We start from the raw sequence: 23580 nt of genomic DNA, 5'->3' as shown, positions 1-23580 counted from the left end.
TGTGAGGGGCCACGTGACTGCAGTCTGGTCACTGATCACAACCACGACACAGTGGAGACGAAGACACCACAAAGCAGGAGCCAGAGACGATGACGGCGCCTGGAGAAGGGCCGATTTTTGGTAGAAGTTTTAACCCTACTTAATAAGTAGCTTCTGCATCACATCAGGTGAGCCATCAAAAGGAAAACCAGATCCAGGCAGGAGCCCACTGAGGGTTCTGCAGAGGAAGACGTACTCAGAGATCGAAGTGTAGAAATACTGTTACAAACAGTGGCGTGGGGTAAATTACAAAAGGATGGCAGCTCTGCTTGGCCTCCCTGCGTAGTCAGACTGAAGGCCAGTCTACGGGGGGGCAATATAGCGTTTCACTGCACATCAGAGGGCCGCTGTTTAACATACTGTAAAATACTCAGTGAGAAATAGAGAAGAGACGACAGCAACAGATTTATCGAAACTATAAGTATACAACTATACTAACTATAAACATTGTGTTTTTATTTAAACGATATATAGAGTCTGATAAGAACAGGGGAAGCCTGGTTTCCCTCGGCCTCTGGAGGAAAACGCCACTGGTTACATGTGAAAATCCTGCATTTAAAAGGTTAGGGAAAAGTACAAAATTATAAGTGTCTTACAGAATGATTTTTAGAATAAAAGGGCATCAAGCAGGAGGTCGGGCCTCAGAGAGGCAGAGACAGCGTGTAGAGCACAAAATGTTTTCACATCTAACACGCTAAATTAAGGGTTTATTTCCACCACAGCAGAGATGGTGGTTCTTTGGAACGAGGCAATTAGTTTGGTGAGAGAGATAAACTTGATTTTTTCTGCTCGATAAGGAAAACAGGTGGAAGAATATTTTCTTTCTTGAAATTTTGTGAGTTTTGGTTTATTAAAATAAAAAAAGCTCAGAGAGTGTGTGTAACGCAGCAAACTCGCCTCTCCCAGCTGAAACTAAGGTGGAGGCCCCAGCTGTATTATCTGTCGCCTCTGGAGGCTAGTTAGCATGCTAACTTCAGAGGATACTTCTGCAACACAATACGTTGACGTCTTTGGCAAAACTTCACAGTTTACTGTATGGGTTTGTCACCCAAAATTTCAGAACATTTTTGTAAAGGAGAACTGTCTCTCTCTCTGAACTCCTGTCAGCAAACGCCTCCACGTGTGTTCCTTTTTTATTTTCTGTTAGCGGCAGCTGGATGTCTGCAATCATAGTCCTGCAAAGATTCACGCAGACTCTTCAGACTCTCAGAGTGTCACTGTGGGCTACAGAGACTCGCACAGCTGGAACCTTCAACAAGCAGATTCACAGACGCATGTGGGCGGAGACAGAAGCTGCTAAGGCTTCCAAGAAAAAATACAGAATATAATAAACATTAAAAAAATAAATGTAAAATGAAATAAACTTTTACTAAATTCAAACCCTAGTCAAGGTTTTAGTTGACCCTTATCTTACTGGAGCCATGATCCTCTTATAACACGCAATTTTACTTTCTTATTTTGTTATCTGTCTAACATTCAGAGTCTGAAAAAGCATAAAACTAAACATTTCACTTCTTGAAATATATGTCTTTTTCATTAATTCCCTATTTAATTATGCAGATGAGTGTCTGTGTGATTCAGGGTCAACAGTCTCCATACCTGCAGAGGATTCAGAAACGAAGGTTCACAAAGGGAGAGTGTGGACCGAGTACGATGAAGCAGCGTCGGACGGACGCTGTGATGCAAATGAAATTAGACCTGAAGGGTTATTGTCTCATTTCTTACGGGTCATCAGGGTTAATAACACTCAATCTGCATAATACATGACTGTTTCATTGGCAGCACATATCTGCGAGGCAAAGAATGAAGGAGGCACGGGCGGCACTTAACATTTTCAATTATGTGACTCGTTATCGTTAATAATTAACAGGATGGCGAGCGTTTGGTTGGACATGAAGAAGGAACGGCAGAAAAGGTGCAGAGCAGCAGTAAAGAAAGAAAAACATGTTGTGTAGTGAAAAAGTAGCTGCCGGCTCTCATTGGCTGGATGTTAGTGTCGAGTCAGCCGACAGCTCTACATATTTAGCATGCTAGTTTTCTGGCTGGGGTCGGCGAACCTCTTTGATTCGTCATTGAGTAAGTAGTTCACACATAACGATTGGCGAGCTCTGATCGCTCGTTGATTTGCCCCTGATCGCAGCCCGACTGTCTGCAAGCTCAGCGGCTCGCGGATTGGGCTTAAAATCTTGTAGTGTGAACTCGGCTTTAAGAAATTATTTACAGGTTTCTAAGTAAACGTTTGTCCACCAGAGGGCAGCAGAGTGTGGCCAGAATGATGAATCATTCACTGAGCACGCTGTGCAAAGCGCTACGGCTTCTTTTTCTTATTATTCATCTTCCGTACAGAAGTGTTGCCAGTACAAAGTACACTGTTCAGTTAGTCGAAGTGTTACGGTAATTATCTTGTTAAACACGGAAGTCCGCGTGATGGAAAAATGGACAGTGAAACTAACCAGGTACGTCTCAACTGTAAGTCTTGAACATCCACTCGGACACATCGTGACGATTATAACTGAGCAGCTGATCCCAGAGCTGTGCAGGAGAACTGATCAATCTGATCAATGACGGGAGCTGAAACATATCATCAGAGATAAACAGAGTTTTTCTTATCCTGGTTATCATTTAAAAAAACACCCTGATCTTTTTTGTCGCAGTAATAATCACAAACTGCACTCACATCATTTCCTCTTCTATATTTTCGAGCCTTGCTGGTTTTACTTTCTGTCACTTTCCTGCATAGAATTCAAACGTGGAGTGAAATGATGATGAATGTTCATATACATGTCAGATGTGGAGGAGAAGAGCCGGAGGCAAATACATCACATGTAGAAAAGTCCCCTCGGGCCCCTGAGAGACGGCTGTTAAAGTGATAAATCATTGGAGGTGGGCTGGGGGGATGTTTATGTCTTAGAAGAGGTTAACTGCTAACAGTGGCTCACAGCTACATGTGGTTCTTACAGAGAGCTGAGGTGAAACTGAGCGGTGAGCCAGTGCTGAAGAGCCATAAATCTGCGTCCTCTCTAGCAGCCAGCAGGGGGCGACTTAAACCTGCGTCCTCTCTAGCAGCCAGCAGGGGGCGACTTAAACCTGCGTCCTCTCTAGCAGCCAGCAGGGGGCGACTTAAACCTGCGTCCTCTCTAGCAGCCAGCAGGGGGCGACTTAAACCTGCGTCCTCTCTAGCAGCCAGCAGGGGGCGACTTAAACCTGCGTCCTCTCCAGCAGCCAGCAGGGGGCGACTTAAACCTGCGTCCTCTCTAGCGGCCAGCAGGGGGCGACTTAAACCTGCGTCCTCTCTAGCAGTCAGTAGGGGGCGACTTAAACCTGCGTCCTCTCTAGCAGCCAGCAGGGGGCGACTTAAACCTGCGTCCTCTCCAGTAGCCAGCAGGGGGTGACTTAAACCTGCGTTCTCTCTAGCAGCCAGCAGGAGGCGACTTAAACCTGCGTCCTCTCTAGCAGCCAGCAGGGGGCGACTTAAACCTGCGTTCTCTCTAGCAGCCAGCAGGGGGCGACTTAAACCTGCGTCCTCTCTAGCAGCCAGCAGGGGGCGACTTAAACCTGCGTCCTCTCTAGCAGTCAGTAGGGGGCGACTTAAACCTGCGTCCTCTCTAGCGGCCAGCAGGGGGCGACTTAAACCTGCGTCCTCTCTAGCAGCCAGCAGGGGGCGACTTAAACCTGCGTCCTCTCTAGCAGCCAGCAGGGGGCGACTTAAACCTGCGTCCTCTCTAGCAGCCAGCAGGGGGCGACTTAAACCTGCGTCCTCTCTAGCAGCCAGCAGGGGGCGACTTAAACCTGCGTCCTCTCCAGCAGCCAGCAGGGGGCGACTTAAACCTGCGTCCTCTCTAGCGGCCAGCAGGGGGCGACTTAAACCTGCGTCCTCTCTAGCAGTCAGTAGGGGGCGACTTAAACCTGCGTCCTCTCTAGCAGCCAGCAGGGGGCGACTTAAACCTGCGTCCTCTCCAGTAGCCAGCAGGGGGTGACTTAAACCTGCGTTCTCTCTAGCAGCCAGCAGGAGGCGACTTAAACCTGCGTCCTCTCTAGCAGCCAGCAGGGGGCGACTTAAACCTGCGTTCTCTCTAGCAGCCAGCAGGGGGCGACTTAAACCTGCGTCCTCTCTAGCAGCCAGCAGGGGGCGACTTAAACCTGCGTCCTCTCTAGCAGTCAGTAGGGGGCGACTTAAACCTGCGTCCTCTCTAGCGGCCAGCAGGGGGCGACTTAAACCTGCGTCCTCTCTAACAGCCAGCAGGGGGCGACTTAAACCTGCTTCCTCTCCAGCAGCCAGCAGGGGGCGACTTAAACCTGCATCCTCTCCAGCAGCCAGCAGGGGGCGACTTAAACCCGCGTCCTCTCTAGCAGCCAGGAGGGGGCGACTTAAACCTGCGTCCTCTCCAGCAGCCAGCAGGGGGCGACTTAAACCCGCGTCCTCTCTAGCAGCCAGGAGGGGGCGACTTAAACCTGCGTCCTCTCCAGCAGCCAGCAGGGGGTGCCTCCAGCGGCTGCAGAAAGAAGTGTGATTGTATAGAAGTCTATGAGAAAATGTTTCTACTTGTCAGCTGATTTATTCCCTCAGTAAACACTTTCCTGATGAGTTTATGGTCTCAGTCGCTAGTTTCAAGTCTTCTTCAACACAGCGTGATGTTCATTTAGTAAAAATCCAAACTAAAACAGGGTAAACGAAGACCTAAAACAGGACTTTAGAAACAATGTCGCATACGCTCACGTTCGGCTCTCTGATTGGCTCTTCTAAGTCAAGCAAAGCAGAAACACGATGCTGCTGACAGAGTTTTTGATTTAGTATTTTTATTAAAATGGTCTGTACCGTGTAAATAACACTTATCTGCCTACACTTGTACTGAGCGTGTCGCTGTTTACTTTCCAGTCTGTTTTCCGCCGCCACACTCCCGTGTTGCAGTCAGTAACAGTCCCAGCTCGTTATTGGTGCGTGCAAAAAAAGGTGAGATTCTTCATCTGCACTTCTTTATTCTTTCTCCAAATCTTCTGTGACTACGGAACAGACCATCATGCTTCATGGTTACACCAGCAGGTGCATGCCCACTGTACGTTAACGCCCACTAGTCGTGCGTTTTAATGTAGACGGAGATGAACCCTAAAACGCTGCTGTGGACGGAGATCGTATTCGTTTTAATACTCCGTTTGTAAACTAAAACGGAGAAGTGTGGACGGGCCTAAGATATGACGCTCTGTTGCCAGTAGACTTGTCCATGTTTGTGATTGGTCATCTGCTGTTAACTCCACCCCTTTTTTGTGAATGGATTTTTATTTTGTTCGTTTTTTGGACTTCATCTCCACGTCTTACTTCACTCACTAGATGGCTCATAACAACAGAAAAGTAAAGGAGAACTATCTATATATCCCTCACACCTGCACATTTTGCAGTGTATCATCCTAAATGCCAGTTTTGGTTTACAGATGTCATCAACCCACTGATCTTTACTGTCCGCAAACACAGCTTCACTTTAATAAAGAAATACCTCCTGCAAAACAAAGTGCCACGACCCAGTGCTGATTTTCTCAGAGCAGCAGAGATGGTGAGAGGCTTTGCTCTCAGACTCTTCGCTGTCAGCTGGTGGAAAACAGAAAAAAAAGAAAAGTGTTCCATCTGGGCTTCACAAGACAAAAACCCAACGCAGCAGCAGCAGCCGTGGTATATTTTTATGTTCCACTGAACTGGCCTGCAGGGCTTTGCATCACTCCAGATCACTGATGGAGATGGACAGGGGAGAGGTGTGGATGAAGAATTACAAAAAGAAAATCATCTCAGGGTTCCCCCCTAGTCCATTTGGCATGCCTGGATGGGTGGAGGGAGTGTGTGGGTGGATGAGATGCAGCGAGGAGAAGAGGAGGAGGAGGAGGAGGACATATGGAGGGTGGGAGTCTTTTTTTAACAAGGGGTTCCTTCACCCCTGGGATACCTATCTGTCTGACCACAGGAGAGAAGAAGAGGAGGAGGAGGAGGGTTAAAGAAGAATAAAACAAAGGGGGGGGGGGGGGAGGAGGGATGGAGGGCCAGATCATCTACACCCTTTCCTGGAAGGGAGGAGTAAACAAAACTGCAGCCATGCATGGAAATGTGATTGTATATGTGTGTTGGATGCACACGTGTATCATTAGGCATCATTAACCACAAATTATACAGCGAGAGAGAGAGAGAGAGAGAGAGAGAGAGAGAGAGACAGATGCTGCTGTTGGCACATTATTTTGCTGCCCCCCCCCCCCCCACCTGCAATCTGCAGCCACAGGGAAAGAAAAGGAGAAGGAGAGAGAGGGAGGGAGAGTTAATCTAATACATGTGTAGTGTGATTAAAGGAAGAGCTTCATCGCTGTTGACATTTCAGATAAATGTGAAGCTCAGCGAGAGGATATTAAACACAGAAATCACACGTAGAGAAAAAACAGGCAGATGAAAGGAAGGGGAAGGGTTAAAAGTCTAAATCTATGAAGGGGAGCTCTCTCTCTCTCTCTCTCTTCCTCCCCCCTACCTCTCTCGACCGCGCGGCTGCTCGCCGCCTCTCTCTCCACCTGTTAGTGCGGACCGCTCATGCTCTGACATCCACCTGTTTGTGCAGGAATCTCCTCCACTCACACAATCAAAGGTAAGAAGAAAGATTACTTTTGTTCTCCTCCTCAGATGTTCCTCTTCGTCCTGTGTGATGATTGTTTTTACTGCTTTTCCTTTTTTATACACTTCTCAGAGGCTTTTAGATTATTTTTTAATCCCTCTTCATCATCGGTCGGTTTCTCTTTTCAAGTGTGACTGAGAGTCGATGTTTTTTATTGCATTTTATCCTTTGGCTTCTGCGGCATGTCACAGGGAACTGAGTACGTAGTAGTATTTCTGATTAAAATTTACATCAAAAACAAATAAAATAAAACACTTCTCATTTGTTATGAATGCAGTTGTTGTACGTCAGATAAATGCAAGACTAAACAACACACCTGTATATGAAAAACTACTATTCGATATTTGTCTCATAATACACACACATTTCCTCTCTTATAAACTACAGTACTGCATCATATGAGTAAAACACACTGTTTGTATGTTAATATGTATAATATATGTTAAGGACGTTTGTGCAGAATCCATAAATATAATAGCACAATATCTTTCTATATTGCACCTGCAGCACCCAATAATGATTCTCAACCTGCAACTTTTTTTTCTACGGTAGCTTTATTCCTTTTTTAAGGACTTCTAGTTTTTGTTCTCAGGGATTTTGAATGTAGTTGTTGTCCGTTGGGCACGTCAAATAAATGCAACGTAATATGATCATCTTATAAAATGTGATGCATTGTTAAAGATTAAACAACCCATCAGTATATGAAGTACTAATAATATTACTATATAACCCTATAACCCTAACCCTTTAACCAAATACTTTATGAGCTGGTCACTGCTTGTTGTGCTGAAACCAAAATAAAACAGTTAATGCAGGTTTGAGTAGAATCTTTTGGTACTTGTAAATTATTCCCCAGAACGTATTTTCTACTCTAGTAAAGAACAAAAGGAATTAAACCAGTAAATGTCTGATTTTAATAAACAGAACCTGGTCTGTGGACCCATGTCACACAGTCAAATTAGCTCGTCCTCAACCAGTTCTGTTAGTCCAAGTTTTGTTCACATGGTGCATCTGTTATAATAATTTACGATAACACCACTCAGCACGAGTACTTTTACTTTTATTGGAATAAAAATAAAACCATGTTTTGCTAAAATGCCACCTTATCTTGTTTTAAGCTTCGTGACAGGAGTTCTGTTTTTTTATCTTAAAATCTTGAATTGTTGTCTAAACCTACAAAAAAGCATATAATCCTCCAGAGAACAAACAAATGATCAACTAGGGAGGTACGTGGTTTTAAACGGACAGTAATGTTTTGATACTGAAGTACGTTTGGCAGGTAATACTTTTTACTAAAATAAATATTTTACTTTGACATTTTTTTACCCGGATGCTGCTTGTAGATGTTCACCTCCACTGCACACCGAGTTTAATCCTCAGCCCGGGGGATTACAGCGCAGCTATACTTTCCTCAGGTTTCGTTTTCTCCCTGTGTCATTTCAGTTTCAGCCTGACTGATCATCAATCAAACTACTTACATAGCACCTTTTGTGCTTGAATGCAGTGCAAGGTGCTTAACAGCAAATACACACAGGAGTGAAATAAAATGCACAGATATAGATGTGAACATATAAAACAAATCAAACAAAATATTAAAATCACAAGCAAAAAAATCACTAGGACAGAAGGTTAGCGGGGAATATCATAAACAATAGCGGCGATGCTTGCAAGCTTAACGGACTCATAGTTAAGCAAGCTTAAATAAGGGTAAGGGAAACACTCAACTAAAAAATGTAAAACTATGTTTTAAGATTTCTTTTTAAAGTATTAAAAGTGGAGATACCACTAGGTTAAAGCACATCACTGTAATCAGCAACATGCACCTCCTGAAACCTTTTTGCTGACCTCTAGTGGTTTTACTTCTCAGCTTGTTGTGGCAACCCGTTCTCTCTCCCCGACTCATCACATATAGACGCACGGTCAAGACCCATCGGTGTCAGTTTGTGACGCACTGGGCATCCCTGTAGCGTCATAGGTCAGCGCGGCGGGGGAAGCCCTGCAGCGTCAGCGTTTGGCGGTAAAGGTAGGTACAGTATATGATATTTAACAGAAAAGACTGAGTAAGGAGGCGGTTGGAGACCCAGACTTTGAACCAGGAGACTGGGGTTCGTGTGAAACAAAAAGTCAACATTAAATATTTTTATTTAAGTTAGGCAAGTCACGTAAATTGCGTACATTAAGAAAGTGGTGTACTGAAGACCAAGGATATGGTTATTGATATCAGAAGGAATGTCCATATGCATGAAGTCACATCCATTAAGGGTGAAAACAATGGAGTGTGTGCAGTCTTACAAATACCTTCGGACAATCATTGATTAAAAGCTGAGTTTTGAAGCAAACTGTGAAATGGTGTGTAATAAGGGTCATCATCGTCTGTTCTTTTTAAGGAAACTGTGTCAATTTCAAATTGAGAAAACACTGTTGATTTTGTTTTATCGTGCTTTTATTGAATCTGTACTCTCCTTTTCTCTGGTATCTTGGTACGGGAACTTAACGTTAAAGAGTCGGAACTCTATTAACCAGATTGTGAAATGGTCCAGCAGGTTGATTGGGGAACCACTACTGAACCCAGCTTCGCTGTATACTAGGCAGTAACAGCGCATGAGTATTTCAATTTTGAGTGACCAGCTTCATCTGCTGTATTATGAATTCCAGTATCTGCCGTCCAACCGACGGTTTAGAGTACTGCGGTGTACAACAAAGCGATATAAAAACAGCTTTGTTCCCGTAGGGATTAATTTTATGAATAGTATTAAGATGGAGATTGTTTTAATGTGATTTTAGTGTCTTGTTCTGTTTGTATGATGTTATTGTTTATATGACTGAGAAATAGCCTAAACTTGTTCTCTGGAACGTAATTTACCTACAGGTGTAAATATACAGGAACCTGAACCTGAAGTTAACTTACGTGTTAACTGACCTGCTAGGTAGTTATTTTAACCCAAACCATGATCTTTTCCTACCTTAACCAAGTAGCTTTTGTGCCTAAACCGAACCAAACTGCAACGTTTCACCACTTTAATAATGTGCTGTTTAAAACGTTTCAAAACGCTAGCGTTTTATTTTGAAAGTCTAACCGGACTTGCTAAGTGTTGCTAACTTGACCGCGGAGACCTAAAGGTTTAAAAATGACGCTAAAGGGCCTTTACCAAGTGTCAATATGTGACGAGCCGGGAGTGAGGCTGTGTTGGTTGTGGTGACGTAGACGTGTACTCCAGGATGTGTCAGTACACTGTGACATTTAAAACAGCAACAATTCACAAAAACTTAATATAAATATAAATAAAACTCAGTTCGCAGGAGTCTAATTGTGCAAATGTTTTGCGTCAAGTTGGACTCTTTTTAAAAAAAAAATATTTTTGGGCATTGACAGAACAGTGGACAGACAGGAAAGGAGGGAGAGAGATAGGGGGCGACATGCAACAATGGGCCGCAAGCCGGACCTGAACCTGGGCCCCTACAGTAAGGACAACTTTGATGAAATTTGATCCATGAATTTGCAGCATTTGCAGCAGAGCTGAGCCCTGAGTGGACGGTGAGAGTCCAACATGGAGGAAGCTATCGTAGCGTAGAACCAGGTTTTCACCCAGGAGACCAGAGTTCGTTTCCCGTGTGAAACAAAACAACATTGATTGTTTTTCTGTCACATAAGTAAAGTAGTTCTTTTAAGCGAAACCGTGATGTTTTCCTAAACCAAACTGCGCCATTTCACATAACCACTAGTTTTATTTTGAAAGTCTAACCTGGCATTGCATATTTGTTTTTGCTACATGTGCAAAAACGAAGCTAAAATGTACCCAGGGCATTAAAAAGCAACGACGAGAGGCCTTGACAAAGCGCCCATATGTGACGAGCTTGGATGAGAACGGGTTGGTTAAATCTAAGTCAGAAAAATCTAAACGCAAAGTAACTCACAGCCAGATTTAAATGTTTAATAATATTTTCTGTGATTTTTATCTCAAAGCTCTGATTGCCCTTTCATGTCCTAACGTCACTTCCTCGTAGACTGTAGAACAAGAACTCCTCAGGTTTTTAAAAAAACCCAAATCCAAGAGCATTTAAAAATACAGTACTTTATCTTTATCTTATTTAAAGAAGTCACTTTCAAAGAAAGAAACAAAACAAATTAGGAAGAAGGGAGGTGATTCTTTGCACGCAGCAGCATTTAAACTTTAATTAGAGTCACCAGATTTCTTTTTGGCTGGAGTTTCGGGTTGTTTATTGGTTCTTAATTACTGTGAGCCCTTTGTTCCCCGTCCTTCCTCAGACACTTGCGACGCAGCATCTTGAAAACAGCCAGTAACATCAGGTATGTGTCGGCGCTGAGACAGTTCTGATTTACATGCAGCTGCTGGCGGGGAAAAATTATAATGTGGCGTTCCGGTGACTGGAGGTTTTTAAAATCCCAGAGTACCAGAGAGGGTTTTGGCAGGAGCAGTGAATTAATTTGTTTTTTTATGTGATGATGGATTTAGCCAGTAGTGTGGAGCAGCGTGGTGGTCGCTCATCATCCTGTGAGGAAGTAACGACGTCCACTGACGTTCTCTCCCAGGTGTTCCCCTCTTCTCAGAGTAATGTGAACTCATGGCAAAGAACATTAACGAGTAATAATAATCTTTTATTATGTAATTATATAGTTTAACTATATAGTACTTTGAGTGAATTTAGACTGAACTGACTAGAAAAGCACTCGAATACACTCCTCCACTAAGACCGTACGTTTTATTAAATCTGCATTAGCATCGAGGTCAGTGATGGCATGTAACTAAGTACATTACCTCATGTACTGTAGGCTACTTAGGTACACATTTGAGGTACTTGCACTTGAGTATTTTAGTTGTATGCTACTTTCTTCTTCTAGTGCACCACACCTCAGAGTAGCACTGTACTTTTTACTGCCCTTCATGTGTCTGGCGGCTTTAGTTCATCCCCTTTATCTCCAGGTGATAAACTAGTTCCTCTTAACACATCCTCAGACCTCAACGACAAAAAAAGGTGTCAAAAAACGTCTTGTACAAGCGTTGGCAAGTACCAGTCCAGCTGCAGGCATCCCGGACCTAAGTAGGCTACATTAAGTAGGGTTGGGTCCCGAAACCTATATGGAACCGGTTCTTATACGACCTGTACCTACCTGAACTAGAACGCAGATTTCGGCACCTCGTTTCGGTGCCACTTAAATGTGTCAATTGAAATATTTTTGCTCTGGTGCTCCGAAAACAGACGTAGGAAGCGTTGCCGCCATTCACCGCAGTAACATTGCCAAAATATAGCATCACACATTCGCTGACAGCCATGGCACCTTCACTGACCTCCTGGAAACGCTGGAAAACACAGTAACTACATGAAACCTTCCTGCCTTAGTCGAATGCACAGTGAAGTTTGAAGTTGGTTTGCAGCATAAAAATACCAACTCACAACAGATTTTGCTGTCAGTCCTGTAGCTGGTATTTATTGTTAAATTACTGTAGTTGGGTTAGGTTTTATTTATTGTTGTTAATTTGTATGTAAATTTTTTGTGTTTTGTATTTACTTATATTTATCTTTAAGTATACTTTAAACAGTTAATATATTTTTAGGCTTTTTTTTTGCTTCTTTTTTTAATTAATTAATTTCATCAGTTCAGGCACCGTTTTGGCAACAAAACCATTTTAAAAGTATCGATTTGGCGCTGGAATCGTCGAAAATCCTAACGATACACAACCCTAACATTATATATTAACACGTGTTAAACATTGAGAAACGGTGGTAGTTTGATTAGGTTGAGGCAACAAAACCTCTAGGTTTAGGAAAAGATGATGGTGTTATGGTACATTACGTAAGTCGTCTACAAAACTCCTTTTGCCCCTAGAGGTCGCGGCCTATCAAACACGTAAATATGGGTCGTAATAAGCTGCTGCATGATCGACTTGTACGCTCGTTTTTTTCTGCTGGAGACGGGCTGTTTCTCCTTCTTTCAACCTTGCATCAGCTGGAAAGTGCATCGTCACAAAGCTGCAAACAGGCTGTTTTTTGGACTGTTTATTGGTCCGTGGTTCTCACAGGACAGCAACGTGTTGTATAATAATAAATAAATTATCTCAACAGCTTGATTTACAAAGTGTCCACGCGACAAAATGTTGAAAAAGGCTCTGGATGGATTTTTAGTTATTTGCATTCTCACAAATGTCAATGAGTCGTCTTAAATCACTTTCAGTCTCCTGCAAGGCATCGTGCAATTTCAAGACCAGTCAAGACCGTAACTTTGGGAATATCAATAAATTGCATTTGCATCGTCTGATTTATTTGTTAACAACCTAACTTTGATTTGATGTAAAACTTATTGCTTCAAATCCAACAAATAACCCTAATTATAAATGTGTTGTCCCTGTTAACGACTGTCCCCCCTCCCCACGATGGTCAGCATGGAAAAGGAGCGTTGAATAAAGACTCTTAAGTTGATTTCAGCTCTTACTGTTTGTATGTGGGTGTTTTAATGGGAACATTTGAGAAGTACCTGTGATCTTGTTCCACATTTTATTCTGTGTCATGTAATGAGGGGAACTGGTCTTGGTCTCGACTTGGTTTCAGCCCTAAAAGTCTTGGTTTGGTCTCGGTTTGGTCGGTCTTGACTCCAACACTACGTGACGCATATAAACCCTGAATGATGCTGCAGAGTAAACAGCTGACTCTACAGCAGCATGAGTGTTTGTTTTATCGACAGCAGCTGAATGCTTGAGCACAAATCAATAAGTTCTGACATTATATGTGAGGCTGTGATCAGTTAAGGGTGCGCCTCGCCTCGCCTCGCCTGTCAGTCAGCCATCAGGTCAGTATTCAAAGTGACACTGACCACTGAGTCACCCCTCCACAGTGAAAGAGTGAGTGAAGGGAGAGAGCTATAGGTGAAGACATATCTGCAGGAAAACAAGCTACACAAGGGGGAGGGAGGGGGAGGGAGGGGGAGACAGACACCAGGATGAGAATAAAGACAGCAGGAGTGACTGGCAGCTGAGATAGGACAGTGAAGAGGAGAGCGGGTGAACGAGGGAGGTGAGGAGGCGTTTCATGTTTTCATTAGCATACCGTATACTGCGTTTCCCTCAGCTTAGCTCTCCGCTGCTGCATCTCACCAGTAATCCCACTGTGACTGAAAATCAGTCACTGGACGCGCACCAGATTTTCACTTTCATGTGGGAGAATGTTTCCGCTGATAAATGCTGCTTCCCCCCTGAATTAAACATGACTGCAGCAGAGCGGCAGCCAGCAAACAAGCCAAAAGTGTATTTGACAACGTTTCACATGTGATGGAAACAAAAGATCCCACACTGCACCATCACCGAAGGTCCAAACCAGCTTTACCTGCTGACGGTCTGAGGACCCGAACAGAGCCGAGTAAGAACACGAGCGCAGGTGGTGACAGGTGTGCAACGACTTATCAGCATCACAGCATCAAACACGTATCACGTGATCAGCCCGTCCTCAGCAGGGAAACGGCCGTACAGGTCGATCAGGCAGCAGCTCATTACGACCAGTGTTACTGGTGGTGGTTACTTAAAAAAGGTAATGGATTATACCATAATCCAAAGTAATACTTTACTTGATTACTCACTGCTGAAAGTAACTAGCTACACTACTAGTTATCCAGTAAATCTTGCTATTCCTCCAATTATAGGAGACCCCTGCAGGTAAATAAAATTTGGTAACAACTAGAAACAACCAATGAATAATACAATAGTTAAACTTTCCAAGTATTGATTTTATGTTGGGAGGAAATTACGGTTAATCATCTGTCCACTAAATTGGACTTTATGCATCGCTGGCTATATTTCAACTACAATTAACAATCACTGAAACTTTGTTTTTCTTAAATACTTTTTTGGATGTAATTCAGTGGATTTACGTTACTCTTTTGTAACAAAAACAATATTTTGTGCAGATTAGTTCCATTGTGTGAGGAACATTTAGTGTCTTGCAGGATAGGGGAGTAAATTAGAGCCACTAGAGGGCATCGCTGTCGTCTCGCGAAACTAATGTAAATACTTCCACCCCTCGAAAGATGTCCTTGGCAGCTCTGCCATTTCTGTGTCCTCATGAACTGACATAAAAGTCAAAAGTGAGGTTGGAAAAGTGTTACGCAAAAACGCACAAAAAGGGACGTTTGATTTATTTTTCTCTCCTCCCATTATGCGGATGGTTGAAGAACCAGTACGCAAGTAACACAATGATTTTGTTATTAGTAACTGTAATGTGATTACGGAAGTTATCAACAGTAATGCATTACATTACTGCGTTACAGACAAAAGTAATCTGATTACAGTAATGCATTACTTCCCAACACTGATTACGACTCATATTTTTTGTTGCCTCTAGTGGCAGAAGAAGTCAGGTGACTTCGCACCCGTACTTACACTAACGAGCGTAGTTGTCGTCAACTTCGGTAACATCAGCTGCAGAGACACGGAGGAGGGGAGAGGCTGCAGGTCATGGATTGGCTGTTATCGGTACAGCACATTTGAAACTCTCATCAGATCAGATGAGAAGGAAACGAAGTAGCTCTCTCGTTAGCTACTTGTGTTGTCATATATCAGATGTATGCTGGGCCACTTTGAGGTTGCTCCTGGGCCGGATGTGGCCCGCGGGCCGCCTATTGAATAGGGCTGCTTTACACTGTGATTATTGGTAAACTCACTCTGGCAGTCATTTGTGTACATGATGTATAAGAGAGGAGCTAGGACACAGTTTTTTTGTCGCTGTGTTGTGAGATCCTGTCTCCCAGCATCATAAATTGCTTTGCAGTGTTTTGCTGTCGGATAAACCTTCAGACTCTCGGGTCCGTTGCTCAAACTGGATTTCCTTTATTGAGTTTCGTCAGCAGCGCCTGCAGTCACACGCCTGCAACACTCTCACTCTGAACGCCTTCTTGGACATAAACCAGTGTGCTCGTTTACTGCCGCCTTGTATCCGCAGTGATGGTTCACACGCAGGAGTACGAGTGTCTGAGATTCAATTTGGTTTGTTTTATCTCAGGATGCAGAATCAGCTCTCCTCCTTCTGCTCGCAGCAGCAATTCAAACGCCTCTGAGGGGAGAATCCAGCTAAACACAGCAGTTTTTTTCCTCAATAGGGAGGATCGCTGATATAAACATTATAAAAAAATGAGCAAGAAGCTCTTATGTACTTCATACAAAATACGAAACCAACAAATCATCCAAACTACCTCCCAAACTGTTACAGGAATGATTGATGAAGTCGTGCAGAAGAGAAAAAGATCCATAAAATACAACATGAACCTAAAAATCCAGTCGAGTCATTCTGCTTTTCAGTTCCCACTTTGATCAACGCCCTCACTCTGCTCACACTTCTTTAGTTTGGATGAAAGTCTCTGCTTTGGCCTCCTTATGGACTCCCTGCAGAGCTTTCTACACACTGAGTGGATATCCACCCACCATCACTTTCTCCCACTTTCTTAAAGTCTACAGTTTCCTGATCAGTGATTTGTCCTCTTCCTTTTCTCGGCCTGCTACCACTTCACGTGGAGAAGGATGAGGGTCTCTAGGTGGGAGATGAGGCAACTCCTTTGATAATTGGACCCAGCTGTTTAACAGTTTTTGCTAACGAGGAGTCCACTCAGTTCTTTTCCCTTTTAACGTGATCATTTAAGGCAGCAGACTGTTCGTTTTAACGCTGCACTGACAGCAGCAGCCTTTAAACACTGATCACAGAGTAAAAACAGGATTATATTCCTCTTCTTCCTCCCCCAATAACACTACTGTGAGCAAGACTCTGGTTACCATGTGTGCTTACGGACGTTCAGTTTCAGCTGCAGGACGATGCATCATGTACAGTAAGTGGATTATTGTTCGACACAATGAGAGGCGGGACCCTCAGACTGTTACTCAATACCACAATCGAACCACTTCACTTTCACTGGAAAAGTCTCTCAGGAGAAACAATACATTCAGTCTCAAATCTGCATCCGCTGACGCATCTGTGGAAGCAGACGAGCGATGTTGAACACTGAGCTTTTTCTCTGCCGCAGAGCGTCTTCCATTTCTCATCTGTCCTCATGTGAGGGGAGGCGGGCGAGCGCCGGCAGACTGTTGGATGTGGATTGTTTTGTATTGACTGACTTCAGTGCACTCTGAGCATTTAGCAGGCGCACAGGGACCTGCAGCCCACCTTCATTTACACATGAAGATCAGTTTACTCGGCGTGCTTAGTGCCACTCAGCCTTTAAAAACAGCTGTACAGTGTAACATCTCCTGAGGCTCTGGAGGGATCTTTCTCTAAAGTACAGCCCGTTCTCATTCCCAGCGCGTCAAATACTTTGTCACGTCCTTCTGTGTCTGGTACCAACGCACATGGCAGCATTTAGCGTCATAGTTCAACCCTAAACGTCAGCTGTTATAACAGAAAAGTCTGAGTAAAGAGGTGGTTACGTGGTTGTTTTAAGCTAAAACGCAAAATTTCCTAAACCCAACCAAATTGCAGCGTTTCACAACGTTAACCACTAGTTTTATTTTGAAAGTCTAACCAGATGCTACACGTACAAAAACGACCCTAATGTGTACCCAGGGCGTTAGAAAGCAACACCAATCGTCCATATGTGACGCCCTGAAAACGGGTTTGAAAGTAACCCCTGATGATGTCATAGTGATGTCATCTGTGTGAGACGTCAAAATCCCCCAACCAATTAAATGTCAGATGTGGTGGTTGTCAGTGCCAAATCTGTGCCGCCTGCAGGATCCGTTCTGCACATGAAGAAGGTTACCGCATATCTGCCTGTTCAAAATGATCCAACTAAATCTTTCAAATCAAGATTACAAAATGTTTTTTAATCGCTGGAGATGAAACTGTTCACTACGATGTAATGGGAATATACTTAAGATGTGAAAAACCTTATTCAGCGGTACATTTTTAGTTTCTAATGATGACAATCTAACAATGTAGCAACACAACAGCTGTAGGGTTAGCTGGTCGACATGCATTCAATCGCTGACGCACACACCCCTGTGATGGTTAGGGTTAGGGTAAGGGGCTTTAGGAAGCTGTCAACACCTTTTATACTAACATAGCTAGCTACCTAGTGCTTCCGGTCTAGACAGGGCGTCTCATACATACTCGCCCGGGGGCATTTCATACGCATGCCGAAGGGTACCTTTTACATCAAGGTTTCATCATCAAAGTTTCTGACCCAACCCATGTCCTACACGCTGAGCATCAGCTTCTGCCCTCTGGGAGGAGGTTCAGGTTCCTTAGCTGCAGGTTAAACAGATTTAAGCAGCAGGTAAGGAAAGATTTTACTGCAGGGATTTAATCACATCTTTTGATATTAATTCACTAACACCTTTGTACATTTTGTATGTGGAATGGTTGTTTCTTTTTTCATGGATGAAAGCTGAAGCCAAATAATTTACTTTATCTTCAATCTTGTTCGCTTTACTTCGCTTACTCTTTAACCGGGTCCACTCCCGCCCTCCCCGGCTTTATTACGTATGTACTTCCCTTGCTTTCTTTACAGCTTTTGGAATAAAATGACCGTTATCACATAAACCAGTGCCTGTACTTTTTAACTATATCAATCATATCAACTAAAGCAGAGTCAGGGGCCAAATCTGTATAACAGCTACGTGGTGTGTTATAGTAGCTGTACAGCACACCAGCCTCCCATCTCCTTGATGGGAGGCTGGTGTGCTGGTGTGAGGAGAAAATCAAACGCCAAAGTCAATGACCAGAAGTGCATTAAGTTATTATTTTATAGGGGTGGATTAGGCCGCTCCATGTGTGTGTTAAATACTGGTTGGGTAGGATCTGCATTGTCCTTTTGGAGCCATCTTGGCAGGGTGCAAAATAATCACCAGCCACCAGCCAGATGCTGGTAAAATATGCAAATGGACGGTAGATTTACTTCACTCACCAGCCAAAAAACAACAGTAATCTATTGAGTGGCTGGTGCACTTCGAACATTCACTCGCCATTTGGCTGGTGGACAAATTTTGCATCCTTGACTTTGAATTGTTTGTACTGGTCACCTTTATTTAGATGAGTTTGTTAATTTACTTCCCATTTTCCGCGATTTATTAATTGCTAAAAAGGGTTCTTATTTTCAACGTTCTTCCTGCGGTGAATTCGAGACTGAAATGTCCTAATTACAGGAGATCCAGGAACATGATACGCAGGGCCAGGAAACACTGAGTTCCAGTTAAAACAAACCAACAACGATAACAACAGTTGGTAGGAAGCCAAATGCAAACTGCGGTCTGTTAAATGGAAACCTCATTAGAGAGCTTTCTTTGCACCCTGGGGTGGTTCTGGTCCTGTATGTGTCTCCTACATCTTCATCTCAGCAGCACAGCGTTCATTAAACTGTTTATTTTCTGTCCATTCGCTTCATTTTCCTTCAGCATCAGGCTGCGACACACCTCCTCTCTCTGCGCTCTCAAATATGGTCCCTGCATACCCGCACACATGTATATGTCTTCCCTCTTTTCATGTGACAGACACACACTACTCATTAAACACCTGCTGTCAGTTACCTGCAGCAGGGCACGGGGGCTGCTGCCGGGGATAAATTGTGTCAGACCTGGGGTTTGTAAAACAGGGGAATGAGCATGGCTGTGTGTTTCCATCAACATCAGGAATTGAAGGGTCGAGGCGGCGCAGCACAGGTTTCCCGTAATGAATTCCAAACGTTGTAGACAGTTTGGTGAGAAGCTGTGGAAATGTTCAGTGCTCAGGTCTGCACAAACATGACAAAGTGAGCTGTTATGTGTCTGGGGTCGTGGTGATGTTCTCAGCTTCCTTTTATCAAATCTCAAGTTCAGACTCAAACCAGTCCCGAGTGTCTCACAGCCTGATGTCTCCTCTTCCTCTGAGCCATAGAAACTATCATCAGGGAGCCTCACTGCTGCACTGGCTCACATGTTCCTCCATCAGCATGAACACACACACTGTAGTTTATTCTGACTCAGGCCCACGAACACCGTCCTGCTGCCCCAGACACTCACTAGAGCACCACATGTGGTCCTTATTTATAGGGCACTTTTCAAAATCCATGTTACAAAGTGCTTTCACATGGGCAGAAAATAAAACACACACGTCATAAAATCAACTGGTCCTCCAACCTAAACGACAAAATAGGAGATTTATCCATGCCAGTCCAGAGACCGGCAACCAGACCTTAACTATGTTATGTCACATGACATTAAAGAGGTGGTATTCTGCTCATTTTCAGGTTCAGAATCTTATTTAGAGGTTGTACCAGAGCAGGTTTACATGGTTTAATATTTTTGTCATACTGCACATTGCTACAGCTCCTCTTTTCAGCCTGTGTTGAAGGCTTCGTTTTAGCTATGGAGTGATACATCTTGTCTCTAAATGATCTTTGTTGGGAGTCGCACATGCTCAGTTCCTAGTTAAGGACTACTAGCCAATCAGAAGCAGAGTAGGGCGGGTCAGCGAGAAGCCGGTAAACAGCTCGGGTTGCAAACCTGTTACATGCACAAAAAAGGTTTATAACTCATTAAGGAGAGGGAAAAAGCCAAAAAGAAGAAAACCACCTCTTTACTGTTTGGATAGGTTTAGGAAAACATTGTGGTTTGGATTAAAATAATATGACAGAACTCGTGACGGAAGTCAGCAACACTATTTAACTTAAAAAACAAAATAACCATTTACTTGCTGTCATACGGGACTCAAACTCAGTTCTCCTGTGAGAAAGTCCTGGGTTGGTTTAGACCCATCCACCTCCTTTTGCAGACTTTCTCACAAGTTACAATATATCACCCAACTTCTTCCTTTGCTACCGTCGTTCGCTACCACAACAAACGTTAGGGTCATTAAGGGTCATAATAACGTTCTAGCTCACAGGAAATGGTTACTGGTACTCCTTTTTCCCTCCCTCTCTCTCAGACTGAGCCACACGTGCTGTACTTACAAATCCCCATATGGATCCTCTTTTTGTCCGTGTAGGGTGGGATTTGTGAGAAAACAGAGGGGAGATGTTTGGAAACGTTTTTCTTCTTTTCTTTTTCGTGAAAATACCCCACACCTCCCTCTGTATGGTTCGGCACGCAGGTGAACTGTGGATTGATTGCAAAGTTTAACCATCACAGCCTGAGAAAAAGTAAAGTTTTACTGCCACTGTTACTTTTATATAGCGATGCAGAGTTGCAGTGAAAAGACAGAGAAGACAGATGCATGCTGTGTGCGACAGAGGGCAGAGCCACTGATTTAAAAACCGTCATTAGCCGTGTTTCCATCAACGTTTTTTACGCGCATTTTAAAGTATCGCATTAGGAAAAGGTTGATAGAAACAGCACAATTCGAACAAAACTTTAGGCAAGGCAAGTTTATTTGTATAGCACATTTCAACAACAAGGCAATTCAAAGTGCTTTACATAAAACATAAGCAACAGGGAAATATACAACAGTTTAAAAGCAACACAATAGGGAAGTTAATTAAAAAATACACATTAAAATAATAATAAAAGTTACAGTGCAATGTACAACCAGGTTTCAAAGAGTTAAATGGAAAATAAAAACAGGCTGAGAGCTTGAGCAAGTAATTGAGTTACAATTATTCTGAAAAGAGAATAAACAGAGAGCTTTAACTTTAACTTAATTTCACAACAAAGTTTTTCTGATTATTAGTGATATTATTTCTGTTGTTGATTTTAATCATCATTTACTATTGATTTTAAATATTCTAATTTATGCACAGATCAATGTTATTTGTTATGATTATTTTCATTTACATGCATTGTTATCAACACAATAATACACCACATGTATGTCGACTGTATTGCAGAACAAAAAACTTCTGCTCTGTGTGACACCACAACAATTACATGACCCTGTATGTTCTAAATTATGCACAGGTCAGTGTTACTTCAGCTATTAATGTACTTGCATTGTTATTTGTATAAAAACACGCCACATAAAGTGTGCATGTCGATTGTACTGCAAAATAAAAGAATGAGCAGCTGCTCTGTGTGACGCCACAACTCTGCAATTACATGACCCTGTATGTTCTAAAGAATTATCACACATGGTGACGCTGCATTTTATTGCATCTGACCATGTTCACGCTCCTTCATTACCTGCACACATGTGGAGGTGCTGCATTATAGGTCACACTTCGGCATAGGAAACACCTGTGCCTCCTCGCTCTAAGCTCCTCCAGAAGCTTCCTCTCTCCTCTTTCCTCGTCTCCTCGAGGTGCATTTAAGGGATTGGAAGATCCGGTTAGCGTAATGAAAAGCACCCCCTAATCGAGTCTGGTCGGGTCTTTCGTTGCTGCAGGTCTGCACCTCTGTGTTGTTTCATTTTCTTTGTTTGTATCCCTGCACTGCTGACTTTACAGACTCCATCCATCCATTGTCAACAACTCATCCTGGGGGGGCTGGCGCCAATCCCAGCTGGCATTGGGCAAGAACCCACCAGTGACTTTGCAGACTCCTCCCACTCATTTGCTTTGATTGTTTTGTCATAAATAAATTACTTTGTGATTTAGTATACCTGTGTATGTCCCGGCTGTGACAGTCAACATGTGTCATACCTGAGTGGTTCCAAGTGGACTCTGGTCGTGTGGTGCATCATCATCACCGGAGAAAACTCTGAACTCTGAAGGAGGACAGGTGACATGTGTTGCTGCTCTTCTCACTGTGGCTGCTTGTTAATTGGTGGAACATTCTGCCTCTGCCAGCTCTCTCCCTGGATCAGGTCTCATTATCCTCTGGGACCTTTGACCTGGGAATAATTAGACCTGGTAAACTAAAACAAACTGAAACTAAACGCAACCGCATTAAAACTAAAGTGAACTTCCCTTAACACCGAACAAACTAAACTGAACAGAAATTAAACTAAAGTGAAACATAAAGTAAAGTGAATCGGCTCCAGACAGTAAACGGACCTTGTGTTGGCATCGTCTTGTTAAGTAAACCCGTCTCTCTTTGTTCTTTCAGACTCTATGACGGTGCGGCGAGGAAAGAAGCTCAGCATCTCCATCCAGGAACACATGGCCATTGACGTTTGCCCTGGCCCCATCAGACCCATCCGACAGATCTCTGCCTACTTCCCCCGCCTGTCCCCCACCTCCCCCGGCCCAATCTCCCCGAACCCTGTCTCCTCCCCTCTGGCCCTCAGCCCAGGTTCTGTGGCCTCCGGGATGGGCGGGGCCCACCTCCTGTCTCCCCTGCTGGCCCACGGCCGGCCGGCCGGGGGCGGGTCTTTGTCCCTGACCAGCAGCGTGGACACGTCGGTGGAGATCAACAGCTCCGACAGTGACGACTGCAGTGAGCCTCGCTGTTGGCATGTGTCTGTGTGTGTGTTTCTGTGCATCCCTACTCACCTGCAGGCTTTTTGCACGAGTCGGCCTCATGTTTCGCACTATAGCTCCGGTCTCGACAGTGCTGAACGCTCAAGCTCCTCTAAGATCTTTTTTCTTCATTTATTCGTGACAAGAGATGTTAGCTGTAGCTTTTAGCTAGCTTGAAATGTATGGTAACGGGTCCAGCTGCAGCCGCAGAACGAATCTGAAGGAAGTTGAACTTCTGAATACGATTCATGGGCTGGTGGGGTCTGACAGAGAATGTAGCCTATGTTAGGGTGACCATATTCTGGTCTATCCTTATTTCTTTGCTTGATAGTAGCTAAAATTGTTACCTTTCATAGCTGTCATTTACACTGTGGACGCTGGGGACATGTCCCCACCACTTTATTAAAGGAGACCTAATATGCGTTTCCACAGTTTTTGACTTATCTACAATGTCATAATGTTGGATGTTCATGTTAAACATGGCTAAAGCTTCAAATAACGAGGTTAAAGTATTTAAAAGAAATCCCTGTGAGCCAAAACCTCAGATTGAAGTCATTGTAGTCAATGCTTGTGCTCGCACCAGAAGCGCCACAGCCCGTCCCAGAA

At 43.7% G+C, this 23580-nt stretch overlaps 1 protein-coding gene across 1 annotated transcript in view; it reads left to right on the top strand.

The window, feature by feature from the left end:
* The first annotated feature begins 6386 nt into the window (after positions 1 to 6386).
* Positions 6387 to 23580, top strand: part of doc2a (double C2-like domains, alpha) — an 85830-nt gene continuing 68636 nt past the window's right edge. The window contains exons 1-2 of the mRNA XM_038708790.1: positions 6387 to 6650; positions 22622 to 22951. Of these exons, the coding sequence (XP_038564718.1) occupies positions 22627 to 22951 (325 nt within the window). The 5' untranslated portion in view covers positions 6387 to 6650; positions 22622 to 22626. The remainder of the gene's footprint in view (positions 6651 to 22621; positions 22952 to 23580) is intronic.

The sequence above is a fragment of the Micropterus salmoides genome, unplaced genomic scaffold (genome assembly GCF_014851395.1).
Source record: "Micropterus salmoides isolate LMB-PRFRI ecotype aquatic unplaced genomic scaffold, ASM1485139v1 Ms_hic_scaffold_10, whole genome shotgun sequence".
Classification (NCBI taxonomy): domain Eukaryota; kingdom Metazoa; phylum Chordata; class Actinopteri; order Centrarchiformes; family Centrarchidae; genus Micropterus; species Micropterus salmoides.
This window is presented reverse-complemented; position numbering and strand designations above follow the sequence as displayed.